Source organism: Poecile atricapillus, chromosome 22, assembly GCF_030490865.1.
Source record: "Poecile atricapillus isolate bPoeAtr1 chromosome 22, bPoeAtr1.hap1, whole genome shotgun sequence".
Taxonomy (NCBI): domain Eukaryota; kingdom Metazoa; phylum Chordata; class Aves; order Passeriformes; family Paridae; genus Poecile; species Poecile atricapillus.
In genome coordinates, this window is record NC_081270.1 from 581,831 (window position 1) to 597,680 (window position 15,850).

Genomic DNA, 15,850 nt, shown 5'->3' on the forward strand with positions numbered 1-15,850 from the left:
GCAGCAGCTTCATCCTTGGTCCCCAGGGATGCCACAGACCCCAGACTCGTGCGTGCCAAGGGCAACGACTGCACACAACAACTCCCCCCTTACCATCACCACAGCTCACAACACTGACTCCCACTCTTTTCTTCCTCTATTTCCTCCCTGGCTTTCTTTAACTGCTACTGCTGCCTGTCTCAGGTGGCCTGGCGTGAAAAAAGCTCTCCTTTTATGATGAAATATGTGAGAGCAGGTGAGGCCCTGACTCTGCAGAGAAGCGAACAAATGGCCAAGAGCAGCTTGTGTTCCTTTCCTACTGGCAGTGCACAGGCTGCTGAGTACCATTCTCAGCTATGCCAGCTGTACGAGACACACACACAAGCACTTGCTTTACCCGACACTAAACTCACACCTCGCAAACAAATTATTTAACTGCTCTATCCCCCAAGGAAGACAGTGATCATTTCAAATGCAGCTCCCTGCTCGTCTCTCACATACACGCAACGGCCTGATAGGTTAAATGCTGCCATTTAATTACCGTAATGGAACCTGCTATTTTTTGGTTCCCTTGAATCCTCTCTCGCTCTCTTTTTTAAACACATCCAGAGTCATCTTTTAAACATGTATTTTATATCCTGAGTTTAACAGCTGCATTCTCCTGGTTACTTGAAGAGCAGGAGTAATGATATTCTGATATTCTTCCCTGTACCTCTGAGCAACAGTCTTTTAAACACTACATAAAAAGCACAGGCTGGGGGAAGCTGTAAGAAGGGATCCAGGCTACCACTGAAGAGGCCGGTCTGCCCCTTCATTTACTTACATGGTTTGCGTTGATTTTATTGAATAAAACCAGTTAACCTCCTCCACCAGCCCTCAAAGCAGCTGGGGCTGGAATGGTGGATAAACATGAAAGTGCTTTAAGTAATTTTACCGAAAATTCCATACATCAGTACATCACCCTGGCAGTATGGTTGTATTTATAGATCTATGGCTGTCAGTCAGAATTATCTCAGATCTAACTGTTAATACATCTGCCTCAGTGTCCCCACCTAAAATTCCTCTGTTTCCCACTAAAATGTGGAGTTTGCAAACTGCTTTGAGAATGTAAAGGCCTAAGGAAGAAGGAAAAATTTTAATCAAAAGTGCTTTAAATTAATCTTATAATCTTGCCATTTCATAAAGGGTGTGTAGTGGTTTAGATGTTTCCCACTTCTTTCCCTAAATGCCAAACCACCACAGGTGTCACAAGCTTAGTCAGCTAATATTTGTAGAGTACTTTGAAGATGCAAAGTGGCATAGAAATATAGGATATAGGTGCGTTAAATTCTTGAGCATGCTGCAAAACACTTTTTTCTCAAGTGAATTCAGGAAGGAGGCTGTAGGTGGCCAAAGCCCAGAGAGTTTTATGGTCAGTTATTATTGGAAGAGGGCACTTAACACAGTACTACTAGTTACACAGCTGTTAGTGGATTTTAGATTTCATATTGCATAGCAATTAGAAAAAAATCCAGAAGCAAAGTGTAGGTACTTCCAAGTCAAAATAAATTCTTACATATGCTAAGGCCACAACACTCCTAGAAAAATACCCATATTACACCTGTCCTCAGCTTTATTTGTCCTCTAAATGTGAAATACTTATTTATTTGTTCCGTGGTCATTGGCTCACAATCAGCCAGCCAGCCATGCAGGGATATTGCCCATCTTCATTCTCTGCTATGGATATCCACTGGTGTCGCTAAAGGATGGAATCTTAAAAGGTGAGGCAAGGCAGAGACAAAGACAAATTTAATTTTATCACCGTAAAAAGGGACATTTCCACATGGGCAGCAAGGACATGAATATCATGTGTATGCAGGGGTGGGGGGATTATAAACGCATTTTTGGCGAAATTCAATAAAGCTGATTCCACTGCATAAGGTCAGCAATTTACTTTTAAAAAATGATATGATTGCAACTTTTAATATAACCCATGTATTTGCTGCAAGATGCTCTAGAAGATTGTGTAATGTAACCACCTGACCTCTCCACAGGAGCAGAGATCACCCCATTTACCCTTTATTGTCTTGCTAAAAGCAATGCACATTTGCACGGTATGACAAAGTCAACAGCTTTTACTTCAGAGAGCCTGAGGTTTCATGAGAATCAATTCTCTGCTCTGCTCCTGGGAAAGTGGAGTCACCTGGACTAGGCTCCAGGAGAAGGAATATCAAGGAATGAACCAAAAGCTAAATTAACCTCTTAGTTAAGGAAAGAATGATGGCACTCCAGACTAAAATTAAGAGGGAACAGTGTGCTACAGAAAAGCAAACTGTAGGATTTCATGTTCACGGGGACCCAAGACATAATTTTAAACAGAACAGAAATGTTGCCTAAGAGATCCTGGAGAATTATCTCACACAGGAACTTATTTTATCTTTCCTAGCAGGAAAGTATCATTAGGTCTGAAATGGATTTCAGCAGAAAACCACAGATTATCCTAACTACACTCTTTGTTTTAGCCTCAAGAGGGAAGGCTGTCTCTTTAGACTTAGAATACCAGGTTCATTCTCAGAGCAGGTCAAAAGCTGAATTCGTTTACTTGCTCTGGGAAGACTGTGGGGAAACCCTGGGCTGGATGACCATGAAAAATAAATTCCTTCTGTCACAGAAATATTTTTATACAAACGTACATAGATTTCTTCAAGCATCTCAAGGTGAATCTTTCTGCAAAGGTCAAAGCTGCGGGGCTGGATTAGGATTGCACGCAATCTGCCTGAGTCTTGGCATTCTGACATTCTGAAGTTTGCAGCTTTCCCCTCCCATACACAGCTGATGGAAGTAAACTCTTAATCTCTCTGAAAGTGTGGCTTTTACTGCAGTACCTTCAAAAATCACATACAGCAGCACCAAGAACTCTGAAACAAGCATCTCAGAGCAGTTTATGAACATAGCTAAGATAAATCTTACTGAGTCAATAAGGCAAAAGTGGTAATTAACCCCATTTTACAGATGAGCAAGCTGCAAACAAGAAATTCACCCAAAGCCAAGGAAGCAGTCATGTCTCAGATCTCCCATGCCTCCTCTTAGATTGTATCTACAGAAGTGACTTTCTCTTGGACTTGGCATTTACCTTTGCTCAAAAGCATGATAAATAAATAATTACATTTACAAGTCAGACTTAGGGGCTAGGTCCTTTTTGCCCATCACTAAGGCTAACAATTTTGGGCCTTGGAATATAACTCACTATCTTCTAGGATAGACTTCAATTCACTCTACTGTAATGGTATTGTTTTTTCAGTAGTACCAGGAATGGAAACATTAGTTTGTCAGTAAACAAGGCAGATATGACCCAAAATACACCCAATGAGCAATAGGAGTTAATTTTGCAAAGCCATTTTTAACAGCTCTTTTACATTACATAGTTACTGTCAGATAGCCAAGTGGAGAGACATCATTAAACCCATGACATTCCAATTATTTCTTAAAATTAAGCTTACAAACAGCATTTTGTAGCATGCACAACTTCCTAAGCATCAAAACGGTCTGTTCCAATTTATCAATAAATTTCAAGCTGAGAAAGGATTGGCTTCCTTTGTACATGGCATCACATGGGCAGTTATGTCTAACCTGATGTCAGGTGGTTTTCTGCCCTCTCATAAACGACTCGTGACTGGGACAAGAGTCAGAGACGAGCAATAAAGTGATTTCTCCATGTGTATAGCGACTGAACAGACTCGTTTTTCCAAACTTCCTTTCAAATATTGAGGAATGATAGTGAAGGGTTTCTTCAACAATATTCTTCCCAAAACCCTTACAACTCCAAATAAGCACCATGTCTGATTCCCAGGATGTCCTAAGGCTGAGCAGTTTACGATATTTTGTTAGTACTACTGTACATTCCTTGTCACCCAAGAAGCCAAGAAAATCTGTAAAGTTCATGGCAAGTTCAGACATCACAAACAGTGGTAAAATTGATGGGGGAAAGAAGTCAGCATGATGAATAGGCAGGTACTGAACAGCAGGTGACAGATCTGCATACGAAAGAGTGGCAGGACAGGAAGACATCTCTTTCTCAGCAGATGGATAGAGATTCTCAATCATTTTCAGGAAGAAAAAAGAAGGCAACTAATACAAAACACAGAGAGGTGGAACTAATTTCTGGATCATGAGCACATCTATTCTTCTGCAGTATGATACTCCAGGAGTGGAAATCTGTACATTGAACATTATCAGCGCTGGGCAAACACAGCAGAGTGCCACAAATGGATGTGATTACCATTAACGCTGATTTAGATAGGAACTGGTGTGAGTTTGTTAGCAATGACAGCTTTCATTCTCTCACTCTTCATTCTTAAGTTCCCTAAAAAGCTCTTTGGGAGACAATCACATTTGCCCATTTATGCAGGGTTGTGTAGAGCCAAAGCTTGGGCGGGAGGCACCTAAAGAACAAACTGGTTGCATGACAGGTGTGGGACATATTTTTCTTTAACCTAGAAAAATACTATAAGGCACATTAGCTGTCTTGCACAGTCATAAACAGAGGCCCATCTTTAGTAATTAAATATCCCATAGTGCTTTTCAAGAATCTTAGTAAATTTTTTACTCAGTAATTACATTCTCTATCCCTAAAGCTCCCTCTGCAAGATCACTTAGATAAAGTATTCTCCATTTCCTTTCCTAAAAATCACAAAGTGATGTTGAGCAGCTGCTGTCCTCTACCTCAGAGGTGGATGCTTTTTAGTGGGAAGCAAAGAGATCTAGATCACAGCATGATTCTGATAATGATAGGTAACCCTGTAAACACCATCAAACATGCTCCATGCAACTAGCTGCAAAGTTGCCATAGTTAATGGGTACAGTGTGCTCCAAAACCCTGAAATGAAAAGCATCATGAAAATGCAGAATATGCTGACTTCCATTCAACCTCCACAGTCATTTCTGTAAGTCCACACAAGATGTTAGACTTACTTTATGCTACTTCAGCACCTGCTGCAAACTTCTGAAATAATCAGAAAGCACCTCCCTGCTTCTACCTATGCTAGTGAACTTTCTCTCACTGTGTGTTCACTTGTACTAGAAGCTTAAACACTAAGCATGTTCTGCCGACAAATTTTTGCTATCAGTATCAGAATTTCAGGTCTTGGTTGTAGTTTTGTAAGTGCAAGTGATGAGGTCTGTGCAGGCACTGGTGTGAGCAGCTAGAGAACAATTTACCTGAGCTGCAAGCAGAAAACAGGACAAGCCTCACTCACACAATCAGCTGTGCAGTTGTGCTGCATCTGGCTGGGATAGAGCACCGTTCTTTATAGTAGCTAGGATGGGGCTGTGGTTTGGATTTGTGCTGCAAACAGTGAACAGATTATATCTGTTCCCTTGGTCAGCTAACCCAACTTCTCATGCACTTCAGCCTCCTCACTGCTGGGGTGGGAAGTGGCTCTATGTGTAAGCACTGCTCAGATATAGCTAAAAACACCTCTGTACTGCCAACACTGTCTTCAGCACAAATCCACCACAGCCCACACTGGCCACTATGGAGAGGCCAGCACAACAATGAACTAAAGCCCTTATTCCTTTTCTTCACCATCTCTCAAATCCACATCCTGATAGGAAGTTTGAAGAGAAGGACAAGTCACCTAGCATTCTTTGAACAGTCAACACTTTCAGTCTAATTCCACATTTGTTTATCAAACAAATGGTACTCTCATCTTATCAAACAAACTACGGTACTTTCTAGAAAAGCATAACATTTGGAGAGCCAGAGCAGTTTGGCCTAAATAGGTATTTTGACACCATAGGTTACTGACTCTATTTTTCCAGCTGAGTTGGCACTGGACTCTATTGGCTTGCATTGTATTCTCTTCTCAAGAAAAGCCTTTGCAAAAACTGCTTGAGCTTCACTGAGACATGTTAAAGAATTAATTACAAAGTAAAGCTGAAGGAGAAAATTAATTTTGGAAACACAAGAGGTTACTTTTCCTTTCCTCCCTTTTCTGGAAGCGGGGGAGGAAAGGCAGTTATTTTCATCTTCATGCTGGGGGCAGGAGCTGGGAGCTGTCCAGTCGATAACCTGGCCATCAGAACAAGGTTTGTAATTAAAAGGTCAGTGACCTGGAAAGCTGGGGCCTCACTCTCAGAGCTTCTCAGTAATGACGGCACTATTAAATTAAGACTGTTATGAAATCAATGCTAAAAAAGCTTTCATGGTAACGAGATTCCATTCAAGGACATGCAAACTGCCTCATGAAATGGACTGAAATTATAAAAAAAAGGAAGAGTAATAAAAGAGGGTTAAATTGAAATCTGCTGAAGAATTTGCTTTTTTTAAGCCATCCAGCAGTGGGCTGTGCCCCCTTTCCTCAGGACCTGAAGGTGATTCACTTGGGTTTCTTTGATAAAGGGGAAAAGGCAGGCTCAACTTCCAAGAATGCAGACTACAGAAAGGTAGAAAATTAAGTCAGTTTTCTACTGGAGATTCTGGGGCTGACAGCATTTGTTTCCAGGAGATCAAGTGCCTTTGAGCTCTGACTAGGAAGGGCATATACAATTAAATAATTTTTTCATCTCTTCAGAAATCACCATAGTCTGGCATCTTGACACTGGAAAAATTTTCTGGAACACTGATGCACTGCAGAAAACCTTCTGAGTGGACATTTTCCCAACATAACTCAACAATTGTGCATTAACTTGCTCTAATGCACCTCTGTTCTTCCATCACTATTATTTCTGAGCTCCTCATATGCTTTCATCAGTTCCCACAATCCCACTCTGGAAAGTCATTACTGTAGTCATTTTACAGATGAAGAGAACAAGCAACTGAGAAAACAGTTCCTCATCCAAGATGACACAACAAGTCTGTAACCTAGCAGTTTGCCCCTTCTCTGCCCCAAAACCCAAGCACCCTGGAAACAGAGCTCCCCTTGATAGTGCATTTCCATCCCCTTTCTTTGTCTTGCCAGAACTTAAAGAGATTCAGAGCACACAAAATTAACAAGCCACATGAGTTAGGGGATGGGTAACTGAGCAGTGCAGGACATCTGAGGCACAACAGTTAAATGACAGACACATTTCCACAAGGGTTTAAGCCCCACATGCTGTCTAATTACTCCCAAGGCGCCGCTGATTCTGTGGCATGTCATCAGCAGAATCAGCAAGTTGGACAAAAAACAAACAGCATCTTTTTTTCCTTTCTTTTCTTTCAGATACTCTGAGGGGAAACAGCTGTTTTTCCCTTCATCTGAAGAAGTTCATGATAAAAAGGAGGAAATGTCATAAATTACACAAAATGCCAGTGTAAGCTTCAAAGAAAATGATAAATGATTCTAATAACTTCATGTTTCTCATTAATGTCTCTGTATATGGGAGTTTAAAAGTGCTTAAGACAACAGAGAAATCTCATCTGACTTTTGAAAGCCCTTTGCAAACCCAGGATACCCTCACTCTCCCAATTGTCATCAACACTACATCACCCCATGTGCCAGAGAGAGCAGTTCAGCAGCACCTGAACTGCACAGAACCAGGAATGCCTGATTCCAGCCTCTACAACCATTGTTCTACCAAACCCAGTCCAGCTGATAATCCTGTGGAAACTTTCATTTCTCACCTCACTGAAATGTACTAAACCAAATCCAGTTCCTATAATAAAAGGAAATAAAATTTGATTTGCCTTTTTGAGGAAGGAGATACTTATAGAAAAAGAAGAAAATATTGTAATTCTAGGCAGAACCGCCTCTGTGGGTCTCAGAAGGGAAATTTCTTAAGCCAAGTCAGGCTTGCAGGACCTTTTTCAACTGGCAGTGAGGACTTCTCTACCAGACAGCCTCAGCTGGGGATAAACACTACCACTGGGATGACAGGGACTGTACATCAGAGAAGAGGGGGAACAGCCTACCAAACCCTGCAGTCCCTCATCTGCTCGGGACTAAACCAGCCACGACATTGACATTTCAAAACTGACTCCATCTGCTAGACCACACAGGTACCACACCAGCACTGAACACAGGCCACATTCCACACGGATGTACTTCCAGTGACTGCTGAGAACAGGCCCTACTGGACCCTACTCCTTCCTATCTCCTATGGTTAAATTTAGAAAAAAAAACAATTAGCACAGAGGGAAGGAGGGCTAATTAACAAACAGGAACAAACAATCAGTTCTACCAAACCATTTCTCCTCTTTAGTAATTATTAGCCAAGTAATTCATAAGAAGTATTAGTCCGGCCACAGTTTCTCTGTGCCTCCATCTCCCCACCCTTCCTCTTCTCCCAGTCAGGGATTTATTAAAATTAAACAGATTAGATGGAGCTCCTGATACGAAAAACTGTTCAGCGAAGCCTGCGGTGGGGAAGTGCAGAGCAAACACCAGAGACATTTGTCTCTAAATTGCTCTAAATACCTTCTGCAAATGAAATTCTAACCCAGCTGTGTTGAGAAAGAAAATGAGGACTAACTGGTCATTGTCAGCACAGAAGAAGATCAGGCAGTTATAATATTGCACGATATACTGGGGGCTAAGGATCTCTCAGCAACAATAGATTTTGTATCAGGTTACCCCGGGTAATCAGCACAGCTTTTAGGCTCAGCTTTCCCTTGCTTCATTGCTTCGATGATAGAGTAGAAATCCCCAAGCTTTTATGATTAATTACTCCCCGTAGGTCCACATATTTCAAGGAAAAACTCCTGGCGCACAGCGACCAACAGGCTCCAAATTTTAATGTCATCCTGATGGCAGGGCAGGGCAAGCAACATACCTGTGAGACTGGAATGTCCTCTTAACTGGCACTAGGACAAGCAGTGAGAGGATCACACTCAAAATTATGTGCCCACGAACTACTTGTCATGACATCACTGCCAGAACACAAGGCTGCCATTCCCTTCTAGGTCCTCTGCGATTCAAGATGAGCAAAGTGCATATACTTGAACTCTCATGACTTCAGGTCTCAGGCATCTCCATAAGCACTTCATCACTCCAAACAGAAAAACATGTATTTCATAGGCTTCCCTACTTTTCAAAGCTCAAGATCTTTAGTTCTAGGATTTGATGTACTTCGAAGTACTTATGACTTCAATGTACATGGGGTCAATCCCCTCTGAAGCTTTGAATCTGTATTTTCAGTATCATTTCAACACCTTACAGTGCTCCACAATGCATGTAACTAACTGTTTAAACTGTTTAAACTGTCATTATTTATGTCTTGTGGTAAGCAATACGGTCACAGGACTGTAACAAAATATGGAGTGAACCTAGAATGCACTGCAAGTTGTGGAATAAAAACTTTAGAAATAAAATAGGAACAAAAGATAGTTCCACAATGAGTCAGAAAGTAAAACAAATTCTCTGTAGGCAATGACCAAAGTATGCTGCACCTCACTAAGATGATACAGGATCTGTCAGGATCTGTTCTATCCTTGCTATAGAAAAGGGCTAAACTCAGTCAGTAGTTTACCATTTCAGCCTGAAAGTCAGGTTGACCCCAAGCTTGACCTTAACCTGACCTTGTTGACTTTTACCAGGTTCTTTGCCTCTCTCTGGCTCTCTTTGGAAACATTTGACCTTTTCACCCAGAGACTGGCCATTCTAGAGCCAGTGTCAGTAAGGATTGAACTGACCAGCTAGTCCACAACTCTGAACTGTCCTCATTGCAAAAAAGATCTGATAACAGTTAACCTAGAAATTTCCCATGTGTCTTTTGTATTCCACAATTCCACATCTGGTGCAAATATTGCACTAGTCAGTTGGGAAGAAAAGAGGCTGATATTTCTTACAAACCTCAGATCTTCTTTTGAGACAGACTAATTGCTTTGTCTGTAACATCTAATATTCCACAGCAATACATTTTGACTTTACACTAATTCAAGGTCCCTCTTTATCATTGAGATCACAACCTAAAGAGCTCATACCTTTCTTCTTCAGGAACGCTCTTCTGGTTGCAAGCGGACTTTGACGGACCCGTGGATTCTGTAAAAATTTCACTGCCGTCACAATCTGAGGAGGATTGGAGAAAAAGAAGAGAGAAAGATCCAAGTTAGGTATGGTCAAATCCCTATTTTATATCAGGCACTGTGTACTGTAAGGTAAGACAACACACCCATCACATGGAGATGGTCTGGAGACAACACAAACTTTCAGAAATGGTTCAACAAGCATCAGAGCTTGTGGTTTTACTCTAAACACAATTATGGTGTTTCAACACACAATTTTCTTTTTTAATTACTTTGGGAGCAGCTCTCCCTGTACAAAAAAACTTCTCTAAGATTATTAGGTGTTTCTGTTACTTATATTGTGATCTTCTTACCTAAGTCGGCTCTCCTACAGTTAAAGCCAACCTTGAGTCAATGCATGTGATTGCTAACAGTTGGCTTATTGTAAGAATGCTTCCTTTCTATCTGACTTAAAGCTCCCTGCAGATTCTAAGAGATTAAGGCCTTTTCTGCCATCATTCTAATTTATTGAAAGCAATAAATAAACCTCAGCTTCTCATGACTAGAGAAGAAGTGACTTCACATGTTTTGGATCACATAACAACAATCAAAAAAGTCACTTTGAATGACACAAATGGGTAGGCAAGTAGTTAAATTTATATTCCACACCAGCAAAAGCCACAGATGACTTTTGCCTACAAGCTGACTTCTACATCCTTTTTAAGGTGACAGAGCACCTAAAACAGAGCACTTATAGAAGCAAAGAGTAAAGTGTGGGATAATACTCAATGGCATTAACAACAACAGCACTAGATTTTTACATTTCCACTTAGTGCCAGTGAAAGGCATTTGATTTTTTCCTTCATACAGTAGTTCCATTTTTCACATACTTCCCTATATTGTTAGACACATTATTACATGTTACTGCACCAGTGAATCCCTCCACTTTTATACAAAAACATCTGTTCTTATTGTGGCATCATGAGGAATAATGGGCTAACAGCACATCCACATGTGAACTAGTGGAAGAGATTACTTCCCTTCTCTAGAGCTATTCTAATATGAAAATAATATAATAGACCCATGTTGTTCAGGTCTTTAAGAGTTTCTCTTAAAATACAGTTTCTGGAATTCAGTTCCGAAAAGGTTTTCCAAAACTTTGACAGCAGAAGAAGAAGTGAAAATACAGCACCACTCCTGAAATCACTAAGTTTCACTTTGTGTTTGAATCAAACGCTTCGAATATGCATTTCTGGTCAGAGAGCAAAGTTCTGATGGGTTTAATGGCACTTTCAATGTACTCCTCAGTGCATTCCATCAATGTTTTTTTCTTTTAAATTGCATCTCTTATTTCTTTAAATACATTAATCAGGCTAGTGTAGGCAAAACGGATCCATTGGACAATGCAATAAACATGAATTATCATCTATCCAACATGCATAATGGCTTAAAAATACATAATAGCAGGTGTAGTTTAAATGATTAGTTATTACACCTGTGGTGGGTCTGATTCAATTGGGGAAAATCATCTTTAATAGGTTAAAAGGTTTAGATCACCAGGCTTCCCTTAAAGTGGCTGTAGAGAGGGTATGATGGAGTACGCTGTCATTACTAATTCATTTAAGAAAAACATGGGGGATACAGCAAAGAACAGCATAAACGAGCGAATCCAATTTAAACATCAGGTAAAGCAGAAAACACCTTTTAAAAAAGCATGATAAATGAATTTGGAAGAGAGATGAAATTGACATATTTATTTTAACGGGAATTTGACAAAGTCCCAGCACACTTCAAAGTTGGGAGAATGAAATGAATGGGGTATTTTTAATTCTTTTCATTTTCTTGTTTTCCTGCATTTTTTCCTTAAGTTACATTCAGTAATTTTGAACCACAAAACAGCAGAGCAAAACACCCCACATAAAGTACACTTTGGCTTCATTTATGTGCGCTTGATCTGTCTCCAGCTGAAATGCAGGTGACAGGCAAATCGCAGATTTAAACTGTGCTGATATTGCTGTGCCAGATGCAGAAATATAAAGCACCCAAACGAATCACCCTCTGATAATACGCTGAATAAGAAAGATGCCCAAATGAGCAGACCGACAGACACGTGAACATATCAAAGCCACTCTCCTTCTAACAATAATTACTTGTTTGTGTCTTCAGATACTCCTTAACACTCCCTCCCACATTTAGTGAGATAGACACAAACAGCCTGCAGACTTGCAGTTCTGCAAGCTCTTATATTTAATTATCAATTTTTAAGTATTACAAAACCTGTGAGAAATAAACAGTATTTTTCATTGTGCTATTTCAATCACAACCATGTGAACATTTCATTGATTCTAGCCCTTTATTAAAGCTTATTTTTGCCTCATAAAAATGTAAACATTACAGTAGTAAATTTCAGTCCAAAATAAACTTCTATTTTATCTCTCCCCTGCATTACTTCCTCCATTATTCACAGCCTTTTAAATCTTAAAACAAAATGAAATTACAAGCAACAACAAACTCCATAAAAAGAATCCCGGACATGTATTCCTCCCTCCAGTAATCCCATGTTTCTCCTACTGTGTTTGCATTTACCTCTGAACATTCGTTCCTATAGGCTGAGCCAAAATGTCTTCATTTTTATAATTAATCTTGTATACACAAGCAACTTACGAATTTTGGCCATGTCAAAATGCCAATATTTTCAAGAAGCATACACAAGAATTTCCCTACCTTCTATGGATCATTTTCTTTGCACAAACAAGAGCAACTGCATTCCATAATTTAAACAACAGAAAAAGGAGGAGGAAGATGAGAAGACTTGCAGTCCTGTGTACAGCCAAAAAAATCATGTGGCAAATAGCACTCTGACTCAGCTACTAACATTGTTCCATACTATTTCTGTAGCATTTGTAACACTTCTCTGAATTTTTATGGCATTAGGACACTGCCAAATAATGAGCATTGTATCACTCTGTTGATTCTTAGGTTGCCAGCATACACTGTCGAGCACATTCACTTTCTCTAATGGATCAGGTACATACTTGTGTTAAAGAAAGAGAGTGTATTTGGCTTTTAAAAGCCAGTCATAAAGTTGCTTTCCCACCACCACCTCTCCTGCGCTGACAGGATCCACAAAGACATCTTTCTGACAGGGTGGAAATGGGTGGAATCCTGCAGCAGGTCTTGTCCTACAGTTTGATTTTCCAATTAAAAGATCAATGTCACTATTCATAGATTATATTTGCAACTGGACAAATGACATAAATTCAGGCCAAATATTCTGCCTTCAATGTCAAAGATATAAAATAAAGACGGGAACTTTATTGCAGATGCTATAGGAGAGCAGAGTGCTGGCAAAATTCTCGGCCGAAGTACAGCACTTGGACATTAACTTAGCAGCCAAGGTCCTTTATTCCTAATTTCCCTCCCTTTTGTGTTAATGGGGAAGATAAAGACAGCCTTATTTCTTATTGTGCTAAAAGCTGCAGGGTTTCCAGTAAAGCAATCTAAGCTACTTTATCAGTTGCTTGCATTAAAAAAATAAACCATGAAATTTAAGATACTGTGGCAAATGTCTATTTTCTACCAACTCAAAAAAAAAATTTTTGGATGTAAAAAAAATGTAAAAGATCTTCACCAATAAAAGTTACACAGAATTTGGTAAGAAAGTTCCATGTGGAAAACAGATTCAAAAGCCACCGGGAGAACAGCCTCTAAGAGCTCTAATAGATTTCCTAATACTGGGAACCCTCTGTAGGTTATTACTAAACAGCATTTGTTGATAGACTGAGACTTTGAGATGACCTGTGATGTAAAGGTTGGATCTGAATTATATGTTTCAAGGGATGGTATTTTGTCTTTCTGAGTGGATCTGTATCTGTTTAAAAGCAACACTTCTTTTCATTAAGCAGAGGCGGCCCAGGCCATGAACTATGCACAGACAGTTTACATTACATGTGCGGAAGCAATCAACACTGGCAATATACATGACGTATGTAAAAGAAGTCGGAATTAATTTTTTTCCAGTGTATTAAAAAATAATAATATGGCAGTATCAACAAACACTCAACCTATTTCAGCCAGAGCAGAAGGCCACAGCTATAGGGCAAATGGAACTGATCAATATATTAGCCTACAGCAACACCCCCTCAGTGTATGGCTGTATGTTTGCAAGGCTCGGAAGATTAAATTGTCTGTGAAAGGTTTCTGCACTCCTACTCTAAAGGAGATACCCAGAATCCTGTTAACAAGCATCAGGCTGAAGCCAACTTACGTTTTAACAAGGGCTGACTTAAAAGCCTGGCACAACAGCGAACAAGAAAACCCCTTGCAACAGAAATGCTGTGTTTTAGTAAGAAATCAGCGCCCTGCCAGGACTAACTTGACAAATACGGTTATCGGTGGCACACGGAAATAGTTGCAAAGCAGCTGTTAATCAGGGAAACACATCACAGAACGCTGATGCCAGCACTCGGGGAAAATGCAAGGGGCTAATTAGGAAGCCGTATATCTCGCTAAGGAGGCACCGCTCCCGCCCGGAGCCCGCGGCCTGCGGAACCCGCCCTGCACACACAGCACCTGCCAGCCGTGAGGGGACTCACTGCGGGCCAGCCACGGCTCCTGCCGCTTCACCGACAGGTAAAGGAAAACACACAGAAACACAGGAATTATTATTGCGGGTAAGAGATAACCTAGAAACATACAAAGTTTGGCAGATCTCAAAGATGGATGGAGAAAAGTTTAAAAATGTTGCAATAACAGTGGTAAAGCCCTCATGTAAAACGGTGAGGGGAAATAAAATACAATTGAAAGCAAGATTCACGGGAGGCAGAAAAGCAAGATTCACGGGAACAAAGGCGAGGAAGAAACACACTTTGAGCCATATCTGAGATGAAGAACCTGGAAGTAAGAGAATACAGAATAGCAGCCGGAAAGTGCGGGGGGACGGACGGACGAAACAAAATAGCAAACAAACACACACCAAAAACAAGGACACAAAAAATAAAATCTATTAAAAAAAAATACAAGACGAAAAAGGGGAAATCTTAGGTGCTTGGAACTTGGAGTGTGAATGACACCTAACTCACAGGCACCCAGATGAAGGGTGAGGAAGCTGGTGCCGGCCGTGTCCCTGTCATGGACCCCGCTCAGCCTGGAGAAAACGAGGCTCAGGGGGACCTTTCTGCTCTCTACAACTCTCAGGCAGGAGGTTGGAATCAGGTGGGATTTGGGCTGTTCTCCAAAAAAACAAGCGACAGGACAAGAGGAGACAGTCTTAAACTGCATCTGGGGTGGTTCAGGTTGGACCCCCGGAAGAATTTGTTCACAGGGTGATTGGACATTGCAAGGGGCTGCCCAGGGAGGCGGCGGAGTCACCGTGCCTGAAAGAGAAGTCACCGTTCAGGGAAAGGCCGGACGCGGCGCTCAGTGCTCTGGTGTGGCTGCCAGGGCAGTGCTGGGTCACAGGCTGCGCTCCATGGTCCCGGAGCTCTTTCCAAGCCGACCCTGCGAGGGCGAGGCCGCGGGGCTCCCTCCCGGCCCCCGGGGCTCCCTCCCGGCCCCCGGGGCTCCCTCACGGCGGACCCCGCGCGCCCCCTGGCGGCGCAGCCGCGGCCCCGCTGCCGCCGTCAGAGCCCCAAATTAAGTGTTTTCACTCAGTGGAAATGAAATGTTTTGCAAGATGAAACAGAAAGAAAATTGAGGTTTTAGGTAATTACTAGTTGGCATTTACATATCACAGGCTGGTTCAACACCTATTCATTTTCCTCTTTTATTTTCAATTTTTTAAAATTGCTCATTAAAACGAACACATGACAGGGACGGGGGGAAAAAATTGCTCTTCCTCTTTTTCCTGAGGACTACAAAATCCAGATCTACTTTAAATACATTTATCTATAATTATCACATACAAAAAAGCCTTACTTAATTTACATGAATAGGGTGACCAAAAAAAAAAAAAAAATTGAAAAAAATGAT

At 41.0% G+C, this 15,850-nt stretch overlaps 1 protein-coding gene across 1 annotated transcript in view; it reads right to left on the bottom strand.

Annotated features, from left to right (window-relative positions):
- Positions 1–15,850, bottom strand: part of PEX14 (peroxisomal biogenesis factor 14) — a 67,847-nt gene that overhangs the window by 25,123 nt on the left and 26,874 nt on the right. Inside the window, exon 3 of the mRNA XM_058854916.1 lies at positions 9,860–9,944. Within this exon, the coding sequence (XP_058710899.1) occupies positions 9,860–9,944 (85 nt within the window). The remainder of the gene's footprint in view (positions 1–9,859; positions 9,945–15,850) is intronic.